Genomic DNA, 26,908 nt, shown 5'->3' with positions numbered 1-26,908 from the left:
ATATGGGTATGGATTCTCAGAAAAAGGGCCAAAATGTGAGAAAAAAAAAAAAAAAAAAAAAAAAAGTAAATCTAGGCCTTTGTTTCTACTTTGAATCTTTCATATGTTCTGAAATGACTTCATTGTAAGCAGTTTGTGTGTACTTGGAAAGTAAGGGCTCGTTCACATCTGCGCCCGATCTCCGTTCTGCAGGTTTCCGTTTCCTGCACAAAACAGAGCAGGAGACGGAAACCTGCAGGACTCTCTCACCCATACATTTGAATGGGTGAGAAAGCTGTCCGGCCATGAGCGGCGGTGAGCGTTTTATGCTCTCCGCCGTGAAACCGGGTTTTATCATCTGGACACAGAATCAGACATGCAGTACTCTGTGTCCGGATAAAAAAAAAACGGTTTCGCGGCGGAGAGCATAAAACGCTCACCGCCGCTCACGGCCGGACCCGGTCTGTGGTTTCCGTCTTCTTGCATGTAGAAGACGAAAACCACAGAACGGAGTGCCGAACGCAGGTGTGAACCTAGCGTCAGGTTATACTTGGTTATGCTTTGATTTATATTCTGCAATATTTAGCAGTTTGCCACTCTGTATGCTGTATCTGCAGGCTTCATTGCTCTCTGAGGTGGTGGCTAGAGATTAGCTTCCATACACTTCACACATTAGGTGCAGGAAGAATCTATTATAATGGTTTCCTACTCACTCAAACAGAACCAGGACCATGAACGAAGGATATATACAGAAAAACACTGACCATTACTGATACATATAAAGGCCGTTGGTTGTGATGGAAAGTTACAATTCATATCAGCCTAAGGACGCCAATAGATAAGACGATTTTATTTTTTTTTAAGCTATTATGATCAGTACCTGTTCTGCACCTGCCTATCACACAGTGCGATGCAAAGAACATGCAGAAGCAGTGTTTGCTAAAGAGATGTACTTTCATTGCTTCCTGGCTGCAGAGCCCTTATAACATTACACAGTGTGATGTGCCAGCAGAGAACAATTTGGCTTTCTTGTTCTGTAGAACACACATTGTGTTCCCAATAAATGCCTGCAAAAATTGCTATTGGAGCCTTTAGCCTGCCTGTTCTCCACTTATCTTGTACACTTCCTGCTCACTCTTCTTCCCTCCCCTCTCCATAGACTTCTATAGAGTTGCATAGTCTTCTTTCTGATCACAAACATGAAATTCATGGAGACAAACAATGATAAAAAGATGTAATCACCAACAAAACAAGCAACCATTACTTCACCTTGTATGCTTTTTTGGCACTCTGTAATTGGCCCCATTCACATGGCTGGAACCAGTTCAAAAAAAATATTCATGTCTTTAACCCTTTGTGACCAAGAATCTTGCTTTACCTTTCCATTGTCACATTCCTAGAACTGTAAATGTAGGAGTTTTTTTTTTTTTTGGGGGGGGGGTGTTCGACCGACATACAAAACAATTGGCTAGTCTTCAGATTGTTTCACTTAAAGCTCCAAAGAGCGGTGGTGTCTAATTCTTAAATGGAAAAAAATGTGTAACAGCCAAGAGCTCGCTGCCCTACCAAACTAAGTACTCTGGGGAGATGGGCTTTGGTAAAAGAGGTAATCATGAAACCAATGGTCACTCTGGAGGAGTTGCAAAGATCTTGGGTGCTGCACTAGCTGGGCTTTATGGCAGTGTGGCCAGAAAGAATCCTTTCTTCAATAATAGGCTACATGAACACAAACGTGTGCATCTGCAGGGTCCATTGAAAGACGACACATGGACGATATCTGTGTTCTTCCCATGCCCAACAAAGATCTCTTACATGGAGGAATTATTTTTTTTTATTTTACCAACAGGCAACAACATAAAAGTAATGCGGAAAAAAGTGAAAAAAGAGTCTGAATACTTTACAAATGTATTGTAGCCAATTGAAGGCATGTATTTTGTGGGATTAATTGTATTTTTCAGTGGCTCCATTGTGGTGTATATAACTTATTGATTAAAGGGGTTCTCCAGGGAGACTTCCTCTGGAAATTTTCAAACGTTGTACCCAGGGGTTCTGGGATGGTTCTGAATACATGCCATGTGGTCGTAACCGGCACGCAGTCCCAGGATGCTCCGCCTCTCCGGGTCCAGGTGCTGATTCTAATCACATGACTAAACACCTGCAATTCTGTGACTTTTTTTGTGCTATAAATTTCGCACTGCCAACTGTGGAGCATATGTATCATGTTAACTGTATTGCAAAATAGAACCCTTGGACAGTTGTGGTGTCGTTTCTGAGAGTAAACAGTCATGTTTTTTCTAATCCTGGACAATCCCCTTAAACAAGCAGTAAAGAATAGAATCACGTCCAGGACTCTTGTAATCACAAACGTTTTACTGATCATTATGTCTCCTGAGGATATCACATTTGAAGGAAGACAATATGAAAAGACTACCTCACGGCCACAACCAATATCTGCTAATGCATCAATTTTATGATAAGATATTACAAAGACATGTTCTGAAGGAGACAAATCGCTGCCGCTTCCAGCTCTGCTAAATTTATATGTTCAGCTGCATTGAGGGAGCATTTATATTGAATCAACTTTTTTAGTGCTTTCTAATTATCTCAGCTATTGTTAAACAGAAATTACACTCTATCCAGGCTTTTCAGGAGGCTCAGAGAAATCAGAATTTCAGGCTCCATATGGGGAAAGTTTATTTCAAGAATGAAATGGGCAAAACAACAAAATTATGCAAAAAGGTTGATGATGGTTTTATGCAACTTGCAAATCCAAGCCTCCAGCTAAAGCGGGAAATAAATGTGTTTAATAAGCTCCATTAAATAACAAACAAGAAGGCTGCAGGGTGAAACCTTCAGAAAGAGTTATTAAAGTAGGGATTGTTTAAAGCTGCACAAAGCTTCACATCTGCATAGAAAACACATGAACCTTTTCTAGATCAAGGTAAACTATCCTTAAAGAGTACCGTCAACTAAAAATAAAAACATGACTGTGCTCCAAATTCCCTGTGTGCAAAAGATGTCTAAAATTACAGGTAATGTAACAGCTGTCTGACAATTACCACCGCACAACAGTGACACAACATTGCACCAAACAGCTCATTACATATATATATATATATATATATATATATATATATATATATATACATAGACACACACACACATGCACACACACACAGCTCAAAATAAATAAATAAAGGGAACACTCAAATAAGACATCCTAGATCTGAATACTGTACAAAGTTGAATGTGAAGACAACAAAATCACACAAAAATTACCTATGGAAATCATCCATAGAGTCACCCCCAAAATTAAAGTGGAAAAACACACTACAGGCTGATCCAACTTTGATGTAATGTCCTTAAAACATGTCAAAATGAGGTTCAATAGTGTGTGTGGCCTCCACGTGCCTGTATGACCTCCCTACAACACCTGGACATGCTCCTGATGAGGTTGTGGATGATCTCCTGAGGGATTTCCCCCCACACATGGACTAAAGCATCTGCCAACTCCTGGACAGTCTGTGGTGCAATGTGACACGCTGGAGGTACTACTAGCAGACAGGTCAGTACACCAGGAGATGTGGAGGGAGACGTAGGAGGACAACATCCCAGCAGCAGGACCGCTACCTCTGCCTTTGTGCAAGAAGGAACAGGAGGAGCACTGCCAGAGCCCTGCAAAATTACCTCCAGCAGGCCACAAATGTGCATGTGTCAGCACAAACTGTTAGAAACTGACTCCATGAGGATGGTATAAGTGCCCGACATCCACAGATGGGGGTTGTGCTCACAGCCCAACACCGTGCAGGACCCTTGGCATTTGCCACAGAACATCAAGATCGGCAACGTCGCCACTGGCACCCTGTGCAAAGCAGGTTCACACTGAGCACATATGACAGACGTGACAGAGTCTGGGAATGCCGTGAAGAGCGATCTGCTGCCTGCAACATCCTTCAGCATGACCGGTTTGGCAGTGGGTCAGTAATGGTGTGGGGTGGCACTTCTTTGGAGGGCCGCACAGCCCTCCATGTGCTCGCCAGAGGTAGCCTGACTGCCTTAAGGTACAGAGATAAGATCCTCAGACCCCTTTGTGAGACCATAGGCTGGTGCAGTTGGCCCTAATGCAGGACAATGCCAGACCTCATGTGGCTGGAGTGTCAGCAGTTCCTTCAAGATGAAGGCACTGAAGTTATGGACTAGCCCACCCGTTCCCCAGACCTAAATCCGATTGAGCACATCTGGGACATCATGTCTCACTCCATCCACCAACGTCACACTGCACTACAGACTGTCCAGGAGTGGGCAGAGGCTTTAGTCAAGGTCTGGGAGGAGATCCCTCAGGAGACCTTCCGCAATCTCATCAGGAGCATGCCCAGGCAGTGTAGGGAGGTCATACAGGCATGTGGAGGCCACACACACTACTGAGTCTCATTTTGACATGTTTTAAGGACATTACATCAAAGTTGGATAAGCCTATAGTGTGTTTTTCCACATTAATTTTGGACTCCAAATCCAGGCCTCCATTGGTTAATAAATTTGTACAGAACAAAGTATTCAATGAGAATATTTCATTCAATCAGATCTAGAATGTGTTATTTAAGTGTTCCCTTAATTTTTTTGAGCAATATAATATATAAAATCAGCTCTGCATTTTATTCACATGAACCCCCGGCTATAGGACTATGCTTATAGTTCAATAAGAACTGTTTGGTTACAGGTTACCACTATAAAAAGGTCACCGTGAAGTGACTAGTGGGCTTACGCACTTTGATCAATATGTATACTAAGAACCTCATTTTCAGTATTGTAGAATTTGCTGAGAAGCACTAGATCAATGTAGAAGATTGTGATGTACAGTCCATGTCTTTTTCTTTTTTTGAATACTGCTTGGTTACAGTCTCCTATAAATGCCAAACACCTGCCAGAGGTCCCTTAGAGCACATCTTAGTGATCCACAGCTATAGACACCATTTTTTATCATTTACAAGTCTATAAATCAGTAAGACATTCAAAGAAAAATATCTAGTCCATGTTTCATGTGTACGATTGGGACAATTTTCAATATGAATGACCAACATGACAAAAAGAGAGCCTAATTAGCATAATGGGTGCAGTAATTAACAGTACTGATTGGTAGAGACTAAAGATACCATTTGAACTGTTCCAGTATCAGTGGAGCGACACCTACTAAGGTATGCAAAGTTGGGGTCAGTTGAGATTGTAAAAGGTCAACTCTAAATATAATTTATTTTTTTTTTATGGTGATAAATTCATATTTTCCCCTAAGCAGTCAGGTAATCTGATCTAACAACTTCCAGCATAAATGCTAAAAAATCTGACCCCCGCTGCCACCACCACCACGCCTCCTTTTAGAGAAGCAGTGTGCAAAACTTTAAAGTCTAAATTTTTGCACATAAAATCATCAATTACTACCAAAAAAATGACAAGAAGCCACTCAATCCAATCTACACAATCTATAGAAATATACTGGCGTTTTTCCTCATATAAAAATATAAATCTTATTTATATTCATCTTAAACTGAATATACAATAAAAGCAAGTTAACAGAATACAAGAAAAACAAAATTCACCCCTGCATAAATATACCTATGGAATGCAAAATGTACATGGCTCCTTCATGCACATATATAAAAATGGTAAACAAAAATACACTATGCAAAGTCAATTATTTCAGAAATGTCTGTGAACAGCATGCCTCCCCCTCTTGAAAGGGGCAAATATCCTCCTGTAAATCTGTTGCTTTAACATTTGGTTTACATATCCTGAGAGGTATTCCAGCTATGTCCTTGCCCTAAGCATGGCATGGCTCTCTGTCTGTCCTCTACCACATGGTTACAAGAGTTGTAGTTTCCCCATTATAGACCATTCCTGTGAAAAGCTTTCTAATTTCATTACCTCCTGCTCGTGACAGAGTCAGTATAAATCATTGTTTTGTCACCTGTCTTGCTGAACTACTGATAGGTAATGGTCTACAGTGACAGAGTAGTTTATGTGCGGAGAGGTGGGTGTTCTCTGTATGCAACCAAATAATAAAAAAGCAGAATACAAATATCAGCCAGAAGAAATGAAGAAACCAAAGACAAAACTTCGCTGTGAAAGATGTAGTAGTAGTAGTAGTAGTAGTAGTAGTACTACTAGTAGTAGTAGTAGTAGTCGTCATCAAACTGTAACCACACTAAGCTCAATTCAGGTTACAGAGGACTATACTGCAAAAGTACCTATTATATATTCCTGACACCAGGGCAAAGTTCCCCCCCATTTACAACACTAAACACTAGACAGACACTGTAGCCCCCTTCTCAGGATCAGTGGGGGTTTCAGCAGTCATTCTGTAACCAGTCAGAAAGTGGCAGCATATACCGGCTACTTACTGTAAAGTGCAATCATATAGGTGGCACATCGGTTTTAATCCTACAGACTTTAAGCACAATATGGACACCTAAATTTATCCAGATGTCCATAGAGATTACAAATCTGGCTACAGTGGCACCACGAACACATACAGACAAAAATAAATAAATAACTAAAAGCACTTTAACACTTTCCCCGCCTTGAGCTTCTGGATATATTGGACTTCTGACAGCCAGGACAATTTTCACAGTTTAAGTTGGACAAATAAAACCATGATTGCAACATTTAAAACATCATGCTAACCCCCACTCCTATATTTTTTGTTACAGTAGGTACCTGCAGCATAGTCAGACTGCCACGTGGCACTGTATCTGAACAGGCACCTTCATGCAATTTTGATTTAAAGTGCAAATAAATGTATATATTAGTTGCTAAAAGTAGAAATCAAACAAGAAGTTATGTGCACCACACCTCCTAAAAAGAGTTCAACATGTGCAGAATTCATTCATATCACTAAAGCCTACACCTGCATGCACATATCTTCAAAAAAAAAAAAAAAAAATCACCAGAACTAGAATGAACAAAAATCTTCTTTTAGTCCGGGTCCTCATGTGGCATAACGCTCCGGTGTGCCCACGGTTAAAAATGCACTAAAACATGTATTTGCACCTAAAACTCCTATTCAATTGTACATTCACACACAAAACACAAAATAATAGATCAAGGTATACACAATTTATACATACCACAAACATCAACTACAACAAGAGCTTGTACGCTCAAAAACAATGATATAGAAGAGAAGCAATATTTTGCAGTTATTCACTAATTTGTTAAAAATCTATACTGCACCTAGCAAAGTGACTGTGATACCAAAATCTAACTTTTTTTGAGCTTGCACAGCATACGGTATATAAGAACACAACTTAGTATTCAGCCACCTTTTTACAACTTTGCTAGGGGAGAAGGACCAGAGCTGTTTGTGCATAACCTGTACGTGACGCTGGAGGAGGGTGGCATGGATGGACTTCTGTCCATGTTATGCCCTCTCCTATCAGAGGGCATACTATACTTTTGCACTCTGATTAAATTCTCACCTTTAAAATTAATCCAAGATCAACTTCATGGCCTTAACTGATCCTGAGAAATCGGCATTAGTGGTAAGGACATACTACATACATCCTCCTCTACAGAAGTGCCACCCTGGCAGGACATATAAACATGGGTGGCCGGAAAGGGTTAAAGTGTAACTGTTCTTTTTTTTTTTTTTTGCAAATGAGTACTTCAATTGAATATAAGAAACTTTGTAAAAATATGTTCACACAGCTGAATTTGAAGCGGAATGTGAGGCAGATTCCACCTCAAAACCAGCTCCAAATTCTGCTTACAAACTGCCTCCCATTTGTCTCAATGCTTTTTTCCCCCCATATACCCAATTTTTTTTTGCAGCAGAAAAATAAGCATCATGCTTTATCTTCAGACGGATTCCACCTCATAAATCCCATTGAAGTGAAGTGAAAATTCTGACTGGCTTGTGCGGAATTTGCAAATCCCATGATAGATTCTGTGGTGGAATTTAGCCGAGAAGAAAAACTTCAAATTCCTGATTCTGAGTTTTGCAGCTTGTAGAAATTCTACTATATGAACATAACCTATTGCATCTCATCAAAGGACAATGCTTCCATCTGTTATTATCAGATCCTCTCCTGTCTGTTAAGGTCCATGTACACGACCGTATACTAATTCAGTGTGCCATCTTGTTTTTTCCCAGATAGCAAGTGGCCCATTCATTTGTATGGGACTGCACACATAACCATGATTTTCACGGTTCCATGTGCGGTCTGACAGCCTGTGATGCAAAACTCAGAACAGGACCGATTCCTATCCAGTTTTACAGCCATACTCTCTGGCCCCAATGAATGGAGCCACGGGAGCACAGCTGGTGCATAGGTGGCACATGGATAACATCCTGCGGCATTTAGTCAAGGAAGGCGGCACTCACGCAGTCGTGTGCATGACGCCTTAAACTGCTCAATTCACTAAGATATCCATCTACACTGAAGACAGGATGCAGTTAATAGAAGTCTATACAGAAGGGGAGGGGTGTTGAGGAAGAGGAATGAATGGGAAGCAGAGAGAAACAGGCATCCTTGCGGTAGATTACAGTAATATTTCTCTCTCAATGGGGTTTTATTCACATCTCGACTGCTCAGATCTGTCAAGACTTGCTACAAAAGTGCTATATATCTTACTGTATCCTGTAGCAGCTTGTGTCTGTGCTTGTTTCTCACTTAGGCTAGGTTCACACCAGAGCCTGGATCCCATTCAGGATTTCCATCCCTGAATCCGCTTGAAAAATGCTGAGAGAAAAGTCCTACAAGTAATGTTTTTTTCTTTGCATTTTTTTGGGTGAAATCCCAGTGGACCCCATTATAGTCTATAAGGTCTGCTTTTTTGTTTCCATTTTTAAGCAAATTAGGTTTCCGGTTTTTTTGGGTCCCCAAGCGGACTCAAGGAACAGAAACCCGAACGCAGGTGTGAATCTAGCATCACTGTTTTCCTCCTACTCTTCCCTCAGCTGAACTATTCATTTACACAAGAAAAAGTTACTCCTTAAAAGTCTTTACACTCTATCCCAATCTAAGCATATCAACATTTTCCTTCCCAGGACTAGTGTACTATTTGCATCTGTGTACTAAAATTATGCAAAACACATGCGTCTTGGTGTGAGGTGTACTCAGCGTGTTTCCTGTTGTGCAATTATTTACTCTCCTGCTCCACACTCATTAACTGTGCAGTAGCTTCATGGGGCTGGAAAGACTCATTTAACCATTTAAGGCTCCGTTCTCACGGAGTAACGCGCTGCTCATTTAGACACGTAAACACGTGTCAGAGCGCGGCGCTTCAAAACAGATACCATTAACTTCAATGGGTGCCGGCTTATGCGCGCTACACATTGAAATCAGTGGGAGGCTTTGTAGTGCCCATTCACATGGAGTAAACGCGTGTAAATTTTGGCAAAATACACATGTAAAAATAAGACTCCCATTGACTTCAATGACATTTTACACATGTATTTTGATGTGTATTTTGACGTGTTTTTTTACACATGTAAAAAAATGTCATTGAAGTCAATGGGAGTCTTATTTTTACACACATTTTTTACACGTGTATTTTGTCAAAATACATGCGCGATTACTCCGTGTGAACGGGCCCTAACACATTTTTCGTCCCTCCTCATTTCAGTAATTCCATCACTTCTATTTCAACCCTGTGCTGCTGTGCCATCATTGCAACAAGATGGTACTGTGACTTTTGACATATACGGCTATTCCACCATATTTGTGTATCTTTGAGGACTGCCATCATTGCCTATTACTTACCATTATCCTGAGGCCTTTTCCAATATGGCTACAGTGTGTTTCACAGTGAGCATGCACATGGCTATTCAGTAATGATCAGAGCCTTTACAAATGTGTATACTGCCTGCACATTCCCAGTTGATTAAGTAATTGATTGTATAGTGTTCTGAATCCCCTAATGTGATTCACTGTTATTAATGACACCACATAGCTACAAGCAGATTACTAATGTTATATATGCCCCTTATTACAGCTATAGTATTGTCACTCTGTTAGCATTTTCATGCATAGTGATGTGTTGTGGTACATGTATATAGAATATGTATACACTACAGTGACACAACAACAATAGTTTGTATTACAATTGATAATTGCTCTCTTTGGAGTCAATTCATCCAGTTAAATAAATGGCTAGGTAAACCTTCTTTGCACAACACATAGTTGCTAGAAAAACATCACATTAAGGGTGAATAAGGTACCCCACATTATTCTACACTATCCTTTGGAGTGCTACCTAAATGTTTACTTTACCTAAGGACTGTTCCCTTCTTGCAGGACTTCTCTCCTCCGATTTTAAGCATAATCTGTGATGGAGTCTCTTACAGGGACTCCAACTCAGATGTGAATCCAGTCTTACTAAATTTCACCCAATATCTTTGTTCTAAAGTTGTAATTTGTAGAGGCAAGTCTTAGGACTCGTGCACATTGTGATTGTGTGCAGGCCAACAACCGTGATTGAACAGCACAGGCTACACATGGATATTATCTGTGTGCATTCCGTCCTTCCGCATCCCCATTCATTTTGGCCAGCGAGCATGGCCGCAGATCTGGACAGGAAACGAACATGTACAGTTTTGCGGCAAAGACTGTCGGCCCGCACATGGATCTATGGAAACCACAGTTGTGTGCATGGACCGATAGAAATGAATGGGTCAGTGTTTTATCTGGGAAAAACCTGAATAACACAATGAATAGCACGTGGTCATGTGCATGGGCGCCTTACAGTGAGCGAAATACAACTTGTAAAATTTTATGACGTTTATAGGTACAAAGAGTTACAATCATAGAGCCCTGTGTTTACAGGGAACATATCTTGCAAAGTTGACAAATGTCAAGGCCCGTTTGAGTTTATTGCCTCACTTGCTCAGGCCAAACAATGGTATCAGGGAAAGTAAGCCTCTAGAAAGGCTTTAAACGGATTTTAAAAAAAAAAAACCACACCACACACACAGTCCAACATTAACTCAATGGTGCATGAAGGTACAAATGCTCTGCAGAAGGGTCACTTTTTATGCCTCAATGAATTCATTTGCATGTGGCTAAAGGGCAAACAAGAGTTTGTGGTGGAGTTAAAATAAAAACAAATATCACAAGAAGCTGCAATTTCTCCTAATACCACTACAGCCCGTGTGAGTAATGTGAGGCGACTGGTGAACGCACTTGTAGTAGATGTAGACACTAGCTTTCTTATGCAAGAATAACTCTACTCATTGATCACCAGCGACTCCAGGGCTCTTTGTAAAGGTGCCATTTATCTTGTACAAGTGCACCGGACTTGGGGTAACCAGGTAGCTGTCTAATCATCCGTACCCCAAGTGACAGAACTCCAGACCTAGAGCTGCGGTCTAATATCTCATAAGGCTGCAGTTGGTGATGAATTTGCAGAAGTTGTTGCATAGTCGGGAAAAACTAGAGATGATTTATACAAGGATATGCAGAATAATCCCTTACTACAGGATATTCAGAAAAACTGTAATTTCACAGAGACTTATTAACAAATGACTTGTCTGGGATTTGTACAACGTGGTGCGATGTTCTCCCTATTTCAGCAGATAAAATCGAAGGGTTTTTTCAGCTTTTGTCTCTCTCGATATTCTTTCTGTTAGAGCTGCTGGTAACCATGGAGATGACTAGAATGTCTAAAAAGGTTTTCAGACTAATGTGCTACTGAATAGAGGAGTCTGCCTGTGAAAACTCCGTTCAGAGAGTCCGTGTCTAGGTGACCTGGTCATTTTCATCACTACCTGCAATGATGGCTGAGTAAGTGAGGGAGCAGCCAGTGTGACATCAGGCAACAACTATGGAAAAACGACCCAATGCAGCAAGTAGAATCCCAGGAAAGTACTGCTCATATAAACACAAATCAAAAGGAGGCCAAACAGGGGTTGGGCTCCAGCATAATGGAGCCACATACAAAAGGAGCAACATGCAAAAAGAAAGGAAGCTATTGTCTCGGGATACTGTGCACTGATCAAGGAAGAGTTCTCACAAGAACAACTAATTGCTAAGAGCTGGGAAAATCTGGCCGAGCATGCAGCACGCTAAACTCTTCAACTCGTCGGCTGGCTTCATGGGAGGACTACACGAAACACACATGTATGGCTTTAGGGCTTCATGGGAGGACTACACGAAACACACATGTATGGCTTTAGGGCTTCATGGGAGGACTACACGAAACACACATGTATGGCTTTAGGGCTTCATGGGAGGACAACACGAAACACACATGTATGGCTTTAGGGCTTCATGGGAGGACTACACGAAACACACATGTATGTATTCGTGCATTCCACACTACAAAAATAAAATTAATATAAATACATTTTATAATCAGTTTTTTTTAAGTGCTACAAAGCTAGCAGATAAGAGATAGGTATACGTACTCTCCACAGCGTTTAACAATGACAACTGCCATGAGACTACATTTATATTTCAATAACTTGTGCTAAAAATATCTATGGTGCCAAAATACACTAAAGGTCCACGTTCTGCATAGTAGCCACAGAAACCAAACACAGATTCACTTATTTTCAGCGCATGCAATAAAGTGAATGGGATGCAGAATTTTTGGTGCACAGCATTCTATAGAGAAATGAGAATGAAAAGCAGCAGCATTAATTCCTTTACACAAAGCTGATCAGACAAGACCAACCCTCCCCCAATGTGTCACTCAGCCATAAAGAACTTTCAGGCCGCACTATTCATGTAGACAATGCCATAAACACAAATGCTCAGAGGGAAAGACAAAGAGTCCGCCTAGCACTGACCATTTGTAGTCTGAAGGAGTAATAACCTCCAGTCCACCTATATCATATGAAGCTGAACTTGGAGAAAGTTGGTGCTATTAGCTGTGTCATAAGAATAAACTAATACCCAATACTAGATTTTGTAAAAGGCTTCCAAATACTTCCCTCTGTATCTGTTCCGGTCAGAAATGAAGAGATGGCGTTGCGTAAATGATGGATTACAGGTAGCCCAGCAGAGGTATCAAAGATTAAATCAATATGAGCAAAAATAAATTGCAAGCCATTAACCCTACAGCTACACACAGCAAGGTCAAGGGCTCGGTGCACAATGATGCAATTCACCCAGAGAGCAGTTCTAAAAGCAAGAATCTGAAAAACTGAAGAAGTCTTGTTTTCAACACACCTAGGAAAATAGGTTCTGCTTCTGTAAACTGCACGTAGTACAAGTAAGCACTTTAGAATGTGCTGTAGTTACAGACAAAAGGCAAGCTGTAGGAATCATATGATAGCCCATAGGAATGTGTGTCATGCATCACAGGCACCTACTCAGACAAAGCATTAAACAAGCCAGCCATGCAGGGCAGCAGAGTTGTACAGAACAAACACCGACTTACACTAGCAAAATTTATATAGTTAGACCCTTGTAGGCAGGAGGATGCCAGCTAAAGCACATTATACAAGGTTTGCAAATGGATTTCTCTCGTCTGGAATGTCAACCTGTCAGTCGCTTTCCACTACATCACTTACTGCTTGCAGAACAGAGGTGAGGAGGCTACCCTTCTGAGAGTGGTTTTTGAGATGCTATTGAAGTATGTACACCCCTTTAGTTTTTACAGCGTCAAAAGGTATACACTGCACCAAACTGTACAGCAAGCAATGCAAATAATTAACTGTTTATAGCTTGGACAATGGCACATTATCAGAAAAATTATAACAACGCTATTCTCAAACCATAGAAAGTTTTGTATCTGAACATGCTGGGTATTTTAGTACTTGGTTTGAGCCACACATTTCCAGAGCAGATGCTGCATCTAACAAAACTGCTGAGCCAACACTATTCATATGAAGGGTTTATGAGAGATCAGGGAGAAGGTATATAAGATCATCATTCCCATTAATAAATTATCACCCTGTCCTGCCAGTCTAACAAGATCAGCATGCGGACAATCTCCATTTTCATCCTTCACGGGATTGTACTTGGGCAATTAAAGATTACATGAAACGGCCGCCACTCCATTTACAACTAGCAAAAAGCTCTACATGCAAGAACTGCAAACTCAGCTGACTGCCAGACTGGTAATAAAAGGAGAGACCGGGAGCAGGTCCATTTCAACTGGCACAAAGTCACATACCGATTGTGCAATCTGCCTTGTACGCCACAGAAGGAAGTTACAATTCTCAACAACATACTGAAGAATAAACTAAACATTTTTAAAGAGCTTTACTAACATCAAACAAAGTGTAAAGATGTGTCAGATGGTATATAGTGTAAACCAAACCCCCCACACACAAACACTGTGAGATGATCCCTTTCTCTTTAATGGTGGCTTTATCCTTATGCAGTTATCTCATTTTTCATCTGATACTCATCTTGGACTAAACTGGTAGTTCAGAACTGAAATAAAAATATAATTCTAAAATTAAGTATACAAGACCAATAAATACACTTTGAAAAATAAAAATAAATATATTTTTATTTTTCAAAGTTTATTTATTGGTCTTGTATACACATACATATACACACATGACACAGGTTAAGTTCACAGATGCGCCATCCTGTCTGTTGTGGTCAGTCCAAGGACCAGAACAAGGGACAGAAGGACCATTACAATAGTGGATACAAACAAAGCTCAATAAACCTCATTGACTATAATTGGGTCTTTTGGGCGTCTGTTTTTAAACTGAAATTGGCGGCTGAAAAATTTGTCTGTGCAGGACATTTTCATCTACCGATTTCAGACGGACACTGCGATGGAGACTCCTACAAAGATGAAAAGCAGGTGGTCAGGGAAACGTGGTTATCATCAGTGCTGTGAAGTTGGAGTCGGGCCAGTTTTGGGTGGACAGAAGACTCTGGCTTCAATATAAAGTGATCAAATAATTTTGATTGATTAATACTATACAATTATTGGCCTTGTACCATTAAATGAATAGTTTGATGTATATTTGTGTTCATGGGAATTCAATCACTAGCTTTCTTGTGAATTAGAGGACCGTCCAAAGGATTTTATGGGAATTTAAGAACATGACTCAATTAAGGAACAGGCGTTAAAATGTATTTCTCTCAACAAACCCCAGGCCTATACATTATAAAGCGGCTCACCAACTGTGAACTAGTTCATCCTATAATATGCAGTCTATTTTTATTCAAATAAAAGAGAAAAAAAAAAAGTCAGAAGTCCAGAGAGGAGCTAAACCTATAAAAGCAACTGAAGACTAGTGTTTTTGTAGTATATGCCAGTGCCCCTGTGGAGAAGTCCTAGTATTATATATGGAAAGTATAGAAAATGAAATGATTCCATGTCTCAACATTCACACTTAAAAGGGATCAGCAAACCATAGACGGAAGAGATGAAAGTTGTTACGATAACACAATCCTACCGCGCTATATACTGTATTATTAGAAATCAAAGTAAAAGCCAGAATAAGCTTTCCAATGAAATATGTATTTCCTTTCTAATTTACACTGCTTTCCCACAGCTGAAATATTAACACCTTGCACACTGGACAAGCACTGTACATTGACTCCCTAGCAGAATGCTCTGAATACACAGACAAACTAAAGGAATGTGCATGACGTCATATAAACCCTGACAAGAATTGTGGACACCAGAACAAAAGAGAACAAAGTACCCTTTAGAATGAGCACAACTGTGGCCAGTTCACTCAGTACACTGCCTAAGCAACCAGAACACATGGCATGCACAAATGCCAGCTACTGGCCATGGACACATGCAGATGCCTAAAAATGAACTCCAGAAGATAAAAAGGAAACCTACTCAAGGTGAAAGCAGCATGCAGCCTCAGAAATGCTATGCCCACCAGTTTAACCTGAATTAATGTCCATCTATTTCTGACACAGCACTTGAGTCTTACTGGTAGGTTATCATAGACACGGCTGACCTGATTATTTCTTTTTCAATAGTCAAACATTTCATCCGACTAGATGGTCTACTGCATAAAGACACATCTCATATGTCAACACTAAACCTGACACAGACTGAAGCAGGAACTCTGGTTCACTTCAAAGTCCTCCTGTGACCTTGGGCTATGTATGGTATCTCCCCAGACATTACACATAGAATTGGAGCCAAGTCTCCCTGACAAACAGTCACAAAATATGCACAACATTAGCTACAAATAAGTAGCTGTATAGAACTATTAAAGAGAAAGATAGACAATCAGATATACAGTGTTGGCCAAAAGTATTGGCCCCCCTGTAATTCTGTCAGATAATACTCTTTTTCTTCCAGAAAATGATTGCAATCACAAATTCTTTGGTATTATTATCTTCATTTAATTTGTCTTCAATGGAAAACCACAAAAAGAATTGTCAAAAAGCCAAATTGGACATAATTCCACAGCAAACATAAAAAAGGGGGTGGACAAAAGTATTAGCACTGTTTGAAAAACATGTGATGCTTTTCTAATTTGTGTAATTAACAGCACCAGTTACTTACCTGAGGCACCTAACAGGTGGTGGCAATAACTAAATCACACTTGCAGCCAGTTGAAATGGATTAAAGTTGACTCAACCTCTGTCCTGTGTCTTTGTGTGTACCACATTGAGCATGGAGAAAAGAAAGAAGACCAAAGAACTGTCTGAGGACTTGAGAAGCAAAATTGTGAGGAAGAATGAGCAATCTCAAGGCTACAAGTCCATCTCCAAAGACCTGAATGTTCCTGTGTCTACCGTGAGCAGCGTCGTCAAGAAGTTTAAAGCCCATGGCACTGTGGCTAACCTCACTAGATGTGGACGGAAAAGAAAAATTGACGAGAGATTTCAACACAAGATTGTGCGGATGATGGATAAAGAACCTCGACTAACATCCAAACAAGTTCAAGCTGCCCTGCAGTCCGAGGGTACAACAGTGTCAACCCGTACTATTCGTCGGCGTCTGAATGAAAAGGGACTGTATGGTAGGATACCCAGGAAGACCCCACTTCTTACCCAGAGACATAAAAAAGCCAGGCTGGAGTTTGCCAAAACTTACCTGAGAAAGCCAAAAACATTTTGGAAGAATGTTCTCTGGTCAGATGAGAAAAAAGTAGAGCTTTTTGGGAACAGGCATCAACATAGAGTTTACAGGGAAAAAAAGAGGCCTTCAAAGAAAAGAACACGGTCCCTACAGTCAAACATGGCGGAGGTTCCCTGATGTTTTGGGGTTGCTTTGCTGCCTCTGGCACTGGACTGCTTGACCGTGTGCATGGCATTATGAAGTCTGAAGACTACCAACAAATTTTGCAACATAATGTAGGGCCCAGTGTGAGAAAGCTGGGTCTCCCTCAGAGGTAATTGGTCTTCCAGCAGGACAATGACCCAAAATACACTTCAAAAAACACTAGAAAATGGTTTGAGAGAAAGCACTGGAGACTTCTAAAGTGGCCAACAATGAGTCCAGACCTGAATCCCATAGAACACCTGTGGAGAGATCTCTTCATGGCAGTTTGGAGAAGGTCCCCTTCACATCTTAGGGAGCTGGAGCAGTTTGCCAAAGAAGAATGGTCTAAAATTCCAGCAGAGCATTGTAAGAAACTCATTGATGTTACCGGAAGCAGTTGTTCACAGTTATTTTGTCTAAAGGTTGTGCTACCAAGTTTTAGGCTAAGGGTGCCAATACTTTTGTCCGGCCCATTTTTGGAGTTTTGTGTAAAATGATCAATGATTTGGCTTTTTTTTCATTCTCTTTTGTGTTTTTTCATTGCAAGCAAATTAAATGAAGATATTAATACCAAAGAGTCTGTGCTTGCAATCATTTTCTGGAAGAAAACGAGTATTATCTGATAGAATTGCAGGGGTGCCAATACTTTTGGCCAACACTGTATCCATGATCCTCTTTCAGTGGGCAGGTATGGTTTCACATATTTCTTTTGTGGTGTTAAAGTACAACAGCAAAGTTAAAGCTACACTCTACCTGGCTATGCAACCTAGCTCTAATGTATTTACAATTGGGATCACTCAAATGGATCCTATTACTCAGACATGATTTTTTTCTAAGTACCACGTCAGAATTGCCTTACGAAAAGCTATTCGTCTCCTACCTTTCGTCGTACTTCTCCACGCTGCCGTTCGCCTACAGTCCCGATTCTTGTCGGTAGGCTAATGAGCTCTCTTGCAGCACTGGGAGCGGGCCCCATCGCTCAGACAGCACTGGGGGCGTCCCCAATGCTGTGAGAGAACTCTCTCCAGCGCCGCCTCCTCTTCTTCAGCAGCGTCATCTTCAGCCTCTTCTTCCGGCGGTGGCTTGTAACTTCTAGGCCTCGGGCAGAGCACATTGCGCATGCCCACAGGCCACGAAAAAATGGCCGCTTCCAATACTGTGCAAACGGACATTTTTTCGTGGCCTTTGGGCATGCGTAGTCTACTCTGCCCAAGGCCCAGGCCTTAGAAGTTACAAGCCACTGCCGGAAGAAGAGGCTGAAAATGACGCTGCTGAAGAAGCGGAGGCAGCGCTGGAGAGAGTTCTCTCGCAGCATTGGGGAAGCCTCCAGTGCTGCAAGATAGCTCATTAGCATATCGACAAGAACCGGGATTGTAGGCAAACGGCGGCATGGCGAAGACTACAAAAGGTAGGAGACAAATAGCCTTTCTTAAGGCTATTCCGACGTGGTACTTAGAAAAAATCATGTCTGAGTGATAGGATGCCTTTAAAGAGGACAAGTACAGGTCCCCCACAATTTTTGCCAAGTGACCTCTGAAGCCAATTACAGCATGCCACATGCCGCTGAGCCCTGTGACTGACTATAGTGGTCCTCTAGCACAAACAGGACATCACTGCTGACATCAGATGGGGAACCTGTACACAGATGAGTGGAGCTGCTGCTGGAAACTGATGCCTGGGGAGCGGCGAGTTAGAATACCCCTTTAATCAATGTATAGCCACAGACATTGGCATAGTTAGATGACTTGACTATGCAATAGAGCCTAATGAAATCATAGCCTTGTCCACTTAGATCATACACAGCCTAATATGTCCCAAAATTTGTATGATAAAAACTGTAGCTACTGGTCTAAATGTTATATTGATAGGAGGAGATTTTAGCAAGAGATTAAACAAAGTAAGTTAAAGAGAATAAAGTGTGTAAGGAGCGGGGATATGAATTACCACTGTTTATATAAATAATAAATATATCCAAGACCTTTCTTACCCCAACAAGTTGCAGCGAAAACCTTTATACAGAAAGTATTCATTAAAATCTAGAAAATTAGATACTGACAAAATGGTTAGGTCAAGAACATACCTTTGGGCCTACCACCTGACAAACACAGATCAGTCTGCTGTGGTCACATGTATAGAACACCACTTTGCTATCTTTTCTTTCCAATAGTATATATGACATTTGGCTACATAGCAAGTCTGTGCGTATTGGAGAGGTGGATAGGAGCTTTCAGCAGTTATCTTCAGTGTATAGAGAGTACATAGGTCAAAGAGCAGAGGACATCTACCAGGTGACTACTCCCTTATGGTCTGTTAAATAAGGAACCCCTTCTTCTTTATCAGTCTTTGCTAGTAAGAAGCAATGTCTCACCATATAAGTTTGTAGACATATCAGTGATTGATAGTCTAAAGTTGGACCTTACTTTTCTACAGTAAATATGTCAGTCATATAACTAGTACTGCAACGGTCTTTGAACATTCAAAATAAGAAATCTGCCAATGGACAAATGTGGATTATTTAAGCCTTTTATCTCTAGAAATAAAGTGATTTCAAATCAAAACAGGTCTGTGTGGCAATTTGTTTGGCTGTATGTGATGTGCATATTAGGAAGTGCTTGATGCTTGACATCATTTCCACAATACAATGACATATTACTTATCAGAGCATCGCTTGCTTTCATCTACATATGAATTCATAGTTTACTTTACTTCTTTGTCTCATGTCCTGTGGAGCAAATAAAGATCTTGGCTGCATTAGGACACCGGAAGGTGTCATTACTCACTTGCCATCAGATGAGGACATTTTGTCACAGCAAACAAATTAACCCATTAGGTGTCTGTTTCATATGCAAAATAAGCATTGGAAGTTTATATCTGGATTGAAGACATGCTTAAAGAGAACCCTTCACACCTCCACCAACATCAACCTTTTACATGCCCTAATAGGTGCCACACTACTAATTCTGGCTTAGTTGGAGTTTTTTTCTCTAGCTCCCACCATTTGTGAGCAACCAGTGCTTTTACTTTCTGCACCCAAGGGAACCCACCCCATGAAAATAGAGAGCCTATGCCAGCACAAATACATTCACTGCATTTTTTAAAGCCATCTGATATGTATGGCCAGTAATAATATTGATGACCGATCCTTAGGATAGGTCATTAAATATCAGTTCACAAGTGTCCAACACTCAGGACCCCTGCCAATGTACTGTTCTCACCAGTCTATGTGGATAACAGAGCCGAAAGTAGATAGCGATGTTCTCCGTATAGAGGCAATGCTGTGGTACTGCAGCTCAGCTCCTGCCTTAGTGAATGGGAACAGAGGTGCAGTAACACAGCACAGCCACTACACAGAGAACAAAGCCCTCAGAAGGGATCCCGGGCACCAGCTGATCTGATATTGATGATCTATCATTTGCACATTATATCCCTTAAACAATAGGGAATAAGCCCTTGATTTACTAGGTTTTGTCCTAAATCTGACTCCGCAAAGGGTTGTTGTGACCAAGGTCAAACAATGTCAACAGTACAGAACAATGTAGTTTAATTGATAATGTGTGGACAATCCTGCCAGGCCCTTAACCAGTATCTTAGTAGGTTTCTATCATAGTAAAGGCGTGTACACAAGAAAGACACAAAACTTATTAACAAGGCAGAGTACATTAGTAAACTTCTTTGAGCATTTGGAATGCTGTGAAACCTTTACATCTGAAGCTTTTTTAAAGTGCCCTTACTACAGACAGCAAGACCTTAGAAACAAGTAAATCCTAGAACTACTTCTCTTCCCTAGTTCTCAAACACTCCAAGGTCCATGTTTGGATTACAGAAAAGGACTTTTCTGTTGGTGAAACTGGGCCACACTAAAAAAATTATAATTTTTCATACAAATCCACAACTTATTTTTTGTGAAGAATTTGTTATCTTCAGAAATATGTTAATCCCATTGGTGATGTAATGTCCTATAACACAGAGATTTTCCCTTCAAAGCTACATACAGCAGGGTCACATAAGAGGTCTATGAGTGTCTTGGGATGTGCATGAGACCCAGTTCTGCAGTTCAGTATATATTTCAGAGCCAGTGAGAATCTGTGATCCCCATAAACAGCGTGTCAGCAGTCTGTCACAAAGACCTGTTCCTTATTTTATGCAAGGATCTCGGCATCACCTCTAGCCTACGGCATCACAAACACCTAGGAGGCCTGGAAAGGTCAGCCAGAAGAACGCTGGACCAGCTACTTAATACAAATAAGCCGTCATGAAGAAATAACCATCAATCACTGAAGATGCAGGAATGCTATTCTGCTAATTACATACCAGCCTGGAAGAGATGACATAGTGGATGCTGTCACTGGTGCTTTACCAGCAGAACTACCAAATATAATATACTGTGCATAGTTCACACCATCCAAATCACGCTGGGTATACTAAGGTAGAAAACTGATAATACAAGATAGGTACACTTGTAGAAGTCTGGAGCTACTTCTAAGGAACATTCACAACACATCACCTCCTATTGTACTTTACTGGTACATATTTTAGCCCTCGCACTAAAGTTTCCAGACATATCAAAAGTATTAAAGTTGCCCATACCAACTATTCTTCGAGGGCACTTCTGGAAAAGAGGGTTTTGACTGGTTACTATGGACATGAAGAATGCGCTTTGTGGACAGCGCTGATGCATTAGGCCATAATCTCTGCATGTCTATGGCCTGGTTCACATCTGTGTTTGGGCCATTACATTCTCCTCCTCGCATGAAAAATGCGTAGAGAATACGCCTGCAAGCAGCACTTTTCTCTCCACATTTTTGTGCGTAAAACAACATTATAGACCACTTTTTTTATGCGGATTAGGTTTCTGTTTGGGGGGTCCCCAAGCGGACTTCCCAAACGGAAACCCATGCAAAGATATGAACTGGGCCTATGAAACAAAACAAGGAGCATCCACTATGGCAGTTCCAGTTCTTGAAGTAACCACAGACATCCTGATCATTTAATCGTCTATTGATCCTCCCATGTTTCATAAAATTAACACTTGGGAGAAAGCCAAAGAAAAAAAGCTGTCATAATAATCCCAATCAGAAAGGATAGCAAAGACATGACAGCATGACCAAGGAGACTAGACTCTAATACAATGACATTTAAAAGACAAATGCATGGCACACTGAAACACAGATCAGACTTCAGCGACAGATACTAATGGCCAACTAAGAAGACGCTACGTGAACAAGACACTAAAAGTTAAGAAGCATCCTTCATCTGTCTAGATAAAGTACCAGTCTGTGAGGAGAAGTCACTGGGGACATATACTACATTTAAAACGATCAATAATTTTCATCTGGAAACCAAGAAAGAAATATCAGCTGAGTGCATTGTGCTACCATCAATGAGATTTATTTCTTTTCTTTGTCTATACAAGTAAACCTGGATGTCATGACGCCCAGCCATGGCTCACTCACCCGGCACACCCTGGTAATTCAGAAAACACACCCACCTGCTAAAGTTATCAGTGCATGCTAGAAACAAACAAAACTGCTGTGTAATGAGATCATGGATTTTCCAGATACTGAGTGTACACGCTGAAATCTACAAGTTGTAACCTATGGGAGAGTTTCAATTAACACGAAGGTGTGTGAAGTGCGGTACATACCATGCAGTAGGTGGAAACACTCCCACAAGGCCATCGGTTTGTCTTTACAGTTTACAGTAATTCACATATAGTATAATAATAGCCCACTGCATATTCCTCCACCCAATAAACAAAGCAAAAGGTCAGCCAATCCGACCACACAATAGATGGGACTTGGCTGACCACAAATCACTACCGTAGACGCACATGATAAACTTAATTTTTCACATTTTTAATTTCCAAACACATAATTTGAGTTCTTAATATTATTGTATTTGTTTTTTTTCTAATATGGTCATTTGTAAATATGTATAAGAAAAAAAATAAAATAATTTCAGCACTTTTGACGATTGGCACATAGTGTAGCAGCGGCCTGTCTACTTTTGCTCCCTACCTAGCTGAGGTTGCCCAGCAAGGCGATACCATAGTGATTTATTGCTGTAGCAAAAATGAGGTTGAAACACCATGGGTGAATATACAGAAACTTTATAGAAAACTGTAACTGAAGCCGGACTTCCACCAGTGTAGCCCTCTGTTCTCTTTTCCCATTCACCAAAGCATGTGGCATCAGTAGCATGTGGTAGGTGCTTACTCCCCACCTTAGTCACATGTGGTGAAGAGTTACCTTAGGTCTAGCTTTGGTATCGGGTCCCTCCATATCTGCAAAGTAAATGTTGCCATTGCAGAGTTTTATTGGCAGATTCTATTATGTATGGTTCTTCCCAGAAAGTAGCGTGCATCTGTCTAGGTAGACTCAACTCGACAACCATCCATTCAGAACAGAAATAGCAATGTTGGATTTCCTCAGTAAATCAGCCATGTTTTTATTCTGGGGCTAAAAGGAGTCCAAAGGCCTTTTGCTCCTTCTACTTCCATTGGCACAGTAAAAAAGAATTGCATGTATATTCACCTCAAACTGCTCCTGTATCCACAAATATATGTATATATATATATATATATATATATATATATTTACCTAACATGTTTAAATATTATATGGCAGCAAACTATCAATTGAAAAGGACAATACTAAATATACTAGATAGTATTTAAAGCCTGTCAGGGATCATTTCACACCCTTCTAGATGTCACTACTTCATTGAAGCATAGATCATGGCATGATAACACTTTCTAAATGCAGCTCATTGCAGCACTGTTCAGCCTTGGTAGCAGCAAAACTTGCACAACCGCAAAAACATTCATATGCTAACCATGAACCATGCAGACCATGATTGAAAATGTATATTTTCTTTAGCAACGTGGAATGAAAGAGATGACCGAGTGACACAGCTTGGGCTGGATCTACTAAGTCGTATGAAACCCCTTCTGCATTCTCAAACTACTTGCTACTATTAGTATAATGCATGTTGGGTGTTACTGTGGACACAGTAGAGTGGCTGCAGGCATCAGGTATAGGATATATAGATCTATTACCGATCTAGGTGATAGATAGACCACATTCGGAGATTCGTTCATTTTTTGTAGCCACACTTTTACATATCATAACAGAACATGTAAAGCTCTGGGGATTGATCTACATGACATATTATTACAGTAAAAGTGTACAGTACTGTAGGTAACATAGTGCACAAATGTCACTTCATTCAATGACTCCTATATTTACAGCTACTGGATGATTCTGGGACATCAAGTTACTTTATAGTAGGACTTCGATATGTACATAAAAGATGTTGTCACTGTATAAAAATCCTACCGCCCCAACCAGGCTCTATGAAGCCATTTCCAATACTAATGAGTTGGGTAGTAAAAGTGAAATGCAATCTCATGGATGCAAATATTGATTTGTGAAATAACATGGCATAATCTCTTCTGCTTTCAAGATATTAAATTACAAAAAGGATGTGGTGACAGAACCCAGCCTTTTACCAGGAGATGCATCAATGTATTGGCTTTCTAGCGATGGGGGGGAAGGGGGGGGGGGTACGCTGATTTTTAGTTGACAAGGGAGGATTCCCTTACATACAGATTTAATACCCAGAGATATTTGTTAAGACTGGAGCAAATGTTAAGTTTATTAGACTGCTGTGCCCATAACAACATGCTGGATGGCACACACCACCACACAGTGCCAGAGTGCAGCAAACACAATGTGATGCAGGGATGAAGCTGCTTCTATCCCTAGGATAAAGGAGATTGCAGGGCAGCAGAGCAGACTCCTTCCTAATGCAGGCATATGCTTCTATGTGCCCAGTGCAGCAGTGCATAATACACATAGCCATCTATGATATACTGCTGGATCATCTGAAGAGATGAAGGGAAATCATTGCCTCTGGTTCACACCCACATCTTCCAAAATTCAGCCCTGAGGTAGATTGTAATGTTACAGATGCTGCAGAGCTCAATGGATGCTGAGAAGTTACTGAGCTCCAGGGGATGAGCAGGGTCAAATAAAACTCAACTCTGCTAGATCTGGAGGTGGCAATGCAGCAGCAGGACAAGAGCAGCAATAAAGTACGGTGCACAGGGGGACAACAATGCCAGCTGCCCACCATAACACCCCCTCCTCAGCAACTCCACCGAAAAGTGGCAGAAGGAAAAATGTAAAGTATGCGGAGTGCTGCTGTGTAGTCCGGGGTGCACCATCTTATCCACATACCCCTCACATGGGGCACTAGTCTTGTAAACTTGTTAGTGCCTTCACCCGCCTGTAAGTTGTGTGTGAAGTCCTGGCACACACATCCATGTTACATGCACGCTGACTGACCTGTTGGAGTTCTGCAGGCATCTATGCAGCTCTAGAGTGCAGCCTCCGTGCACGGCCACAGGTCACTACAGACGGTGACAGCCTGTGCTGCCTTCTTCCACCTCAGTGCTGAGAGCCCGCGCCTCCTCCTCATGAACACACAGCCGCCTCACAGACCTGCCGTAATATCCCCAAATCCACAGCCTTGGTGAGAAATAGGTCCAGCAGAGCACGGCTCCTTTGTACGAGCTCACATTCCCCTTCTCCTGTCCCTGCCAGACTGCTGCCGCCTCACAGCGAGCAGACCCAGTCCCCCTCCTCTGAGGGTGGGAGCAGATAGACGGTCACAGCTGGGAGCTCAAATAAAGAGCTCAGGCCACACCCAGCAGACAGATTATTTTACAAATGAGGAGATACTGTAAATACATGGAGTAGTATATGCAGGGCATCATATGTTACATGGTGGCGGAGTTATACGAGAATTATCACTGCAACAGAACCGTGTATAGACAAAGGCGAGAACATATTATCTCAAGTATGCTCCTTCCTCAGACACTCTACTTTCCCAGAGTACGGATTGTCACCACCTTCGCCTAGTCAGCCTATAGGCATGCTGTGTGTTGGAAATCTGGATACTCCTCCTTCTGTTACTTGTCAATTTAGTATTACCTTTCATTCTGTCTTATAGATTCATGTTTTACCTGTAATTTCTAATATAAAAAACAAAAAAACTTTGCAAGTCTTCAGTAGGTGATACCTTTTTTAATGGCTAACTCATAATGATGACAGAATATAACGTTTCGAAGCTTCCTCTGAGCTTCTTCTTCAGATATAACTAAATAATTTAATTTAATTAATAATAATGTAATTAATAATAAAAATAATAATAACATGTAATTATTAATAATAATTAATAATGTAATTTCTAGTATATCTGTGATTCTCTCTCTATATATATCACAGCCTTTAATATCATTTATTATATACCATAACAGATACTCCTTTAAGGGGGCATTCACACGGAGTTTCTGGGCGCTGATTCCGACACGGAATTCGCATCAGAATCCGCACGGAAATAAAGCCTCCCATTGAGGATCCATTCACACAGAGGAAAATGGTGAGGAATTTGGTGTGGAATTTCAGCACTGAAAAAAAAAGCCTCCCATTGACTTCAATGGGTTGCTAGCAGAAAAAGGAACTCATTGAAGTCAATGGGAGGCTCTTTTTTTTTCATCACTGAAATTCCACACCAAACTCCTCACCATATTCCTCCGTGTGAATGGTCCCTGATTTCAGTGGGTTTCGTGCGGAAAATGGAACCCAACTTTATTTTCCGTGTCAGAATCCGCACCAAAATACTCAGTGTGAATGCCCCCTTATACTTTTATAATGCTCCACTTCTATGATGTTATACATTTCAGATAATATTTTCTAGACTTTGTCCATACATGGCTCCGTTC

The 26,908-nt window shown here is 40.9% G+C and overlaps 1 protein-coding gene across 2 annotated transcripts in view; it reads right to left on the bottom strand.

Moving 5' to 3' along the window:
- ARVCF (ARVCF delta catenin family member) overlaps positions 1–26,908 on the bottom strand; it is a 531,145-nt gene that overhangs the window by 110,991 nt on the left and 393,246 nt on the right. The window contains exon 1 of one of the 2 annotated variants that reach the window (XM_075275554.1): positions 25,470–25,887. The exons of the other annotated variant lie outside the window; for it this stretch is intronic. Coding sequence (XP_075131655.1) covers positions 25,470–25,490 — 21 coding nt within the window. The 5' untranslated portion in view covers positions 25,491–25,887. Of the gene's footprint in view, positions 1–25,469; positions 25,888–26,908 lie in introns of those variants that run through there. 2 annotated transcript variants of the gene reach the window in all.

The sequence above is a fragment of the Leptodactylus fuscus genome, chromosome 1 (genome assembly GCF_031893055.1).
Source record: "Leptodactylus fuscus isolate aLepFus1 chromosome 1, aLepFus1.hap2, whole genome shotgun sequence".
NCBI lineage: Eukaryota > Metazoa > Chordata > Amphibia > Anura > Leptodactylidae > Leptodactylus > Leptodactylus fuscus.
The sequence above is the reverse complement of the archived record's forward strand: the minus strand, read 5'-3'. Positions and strand labels throughout refer to the sequence as shown.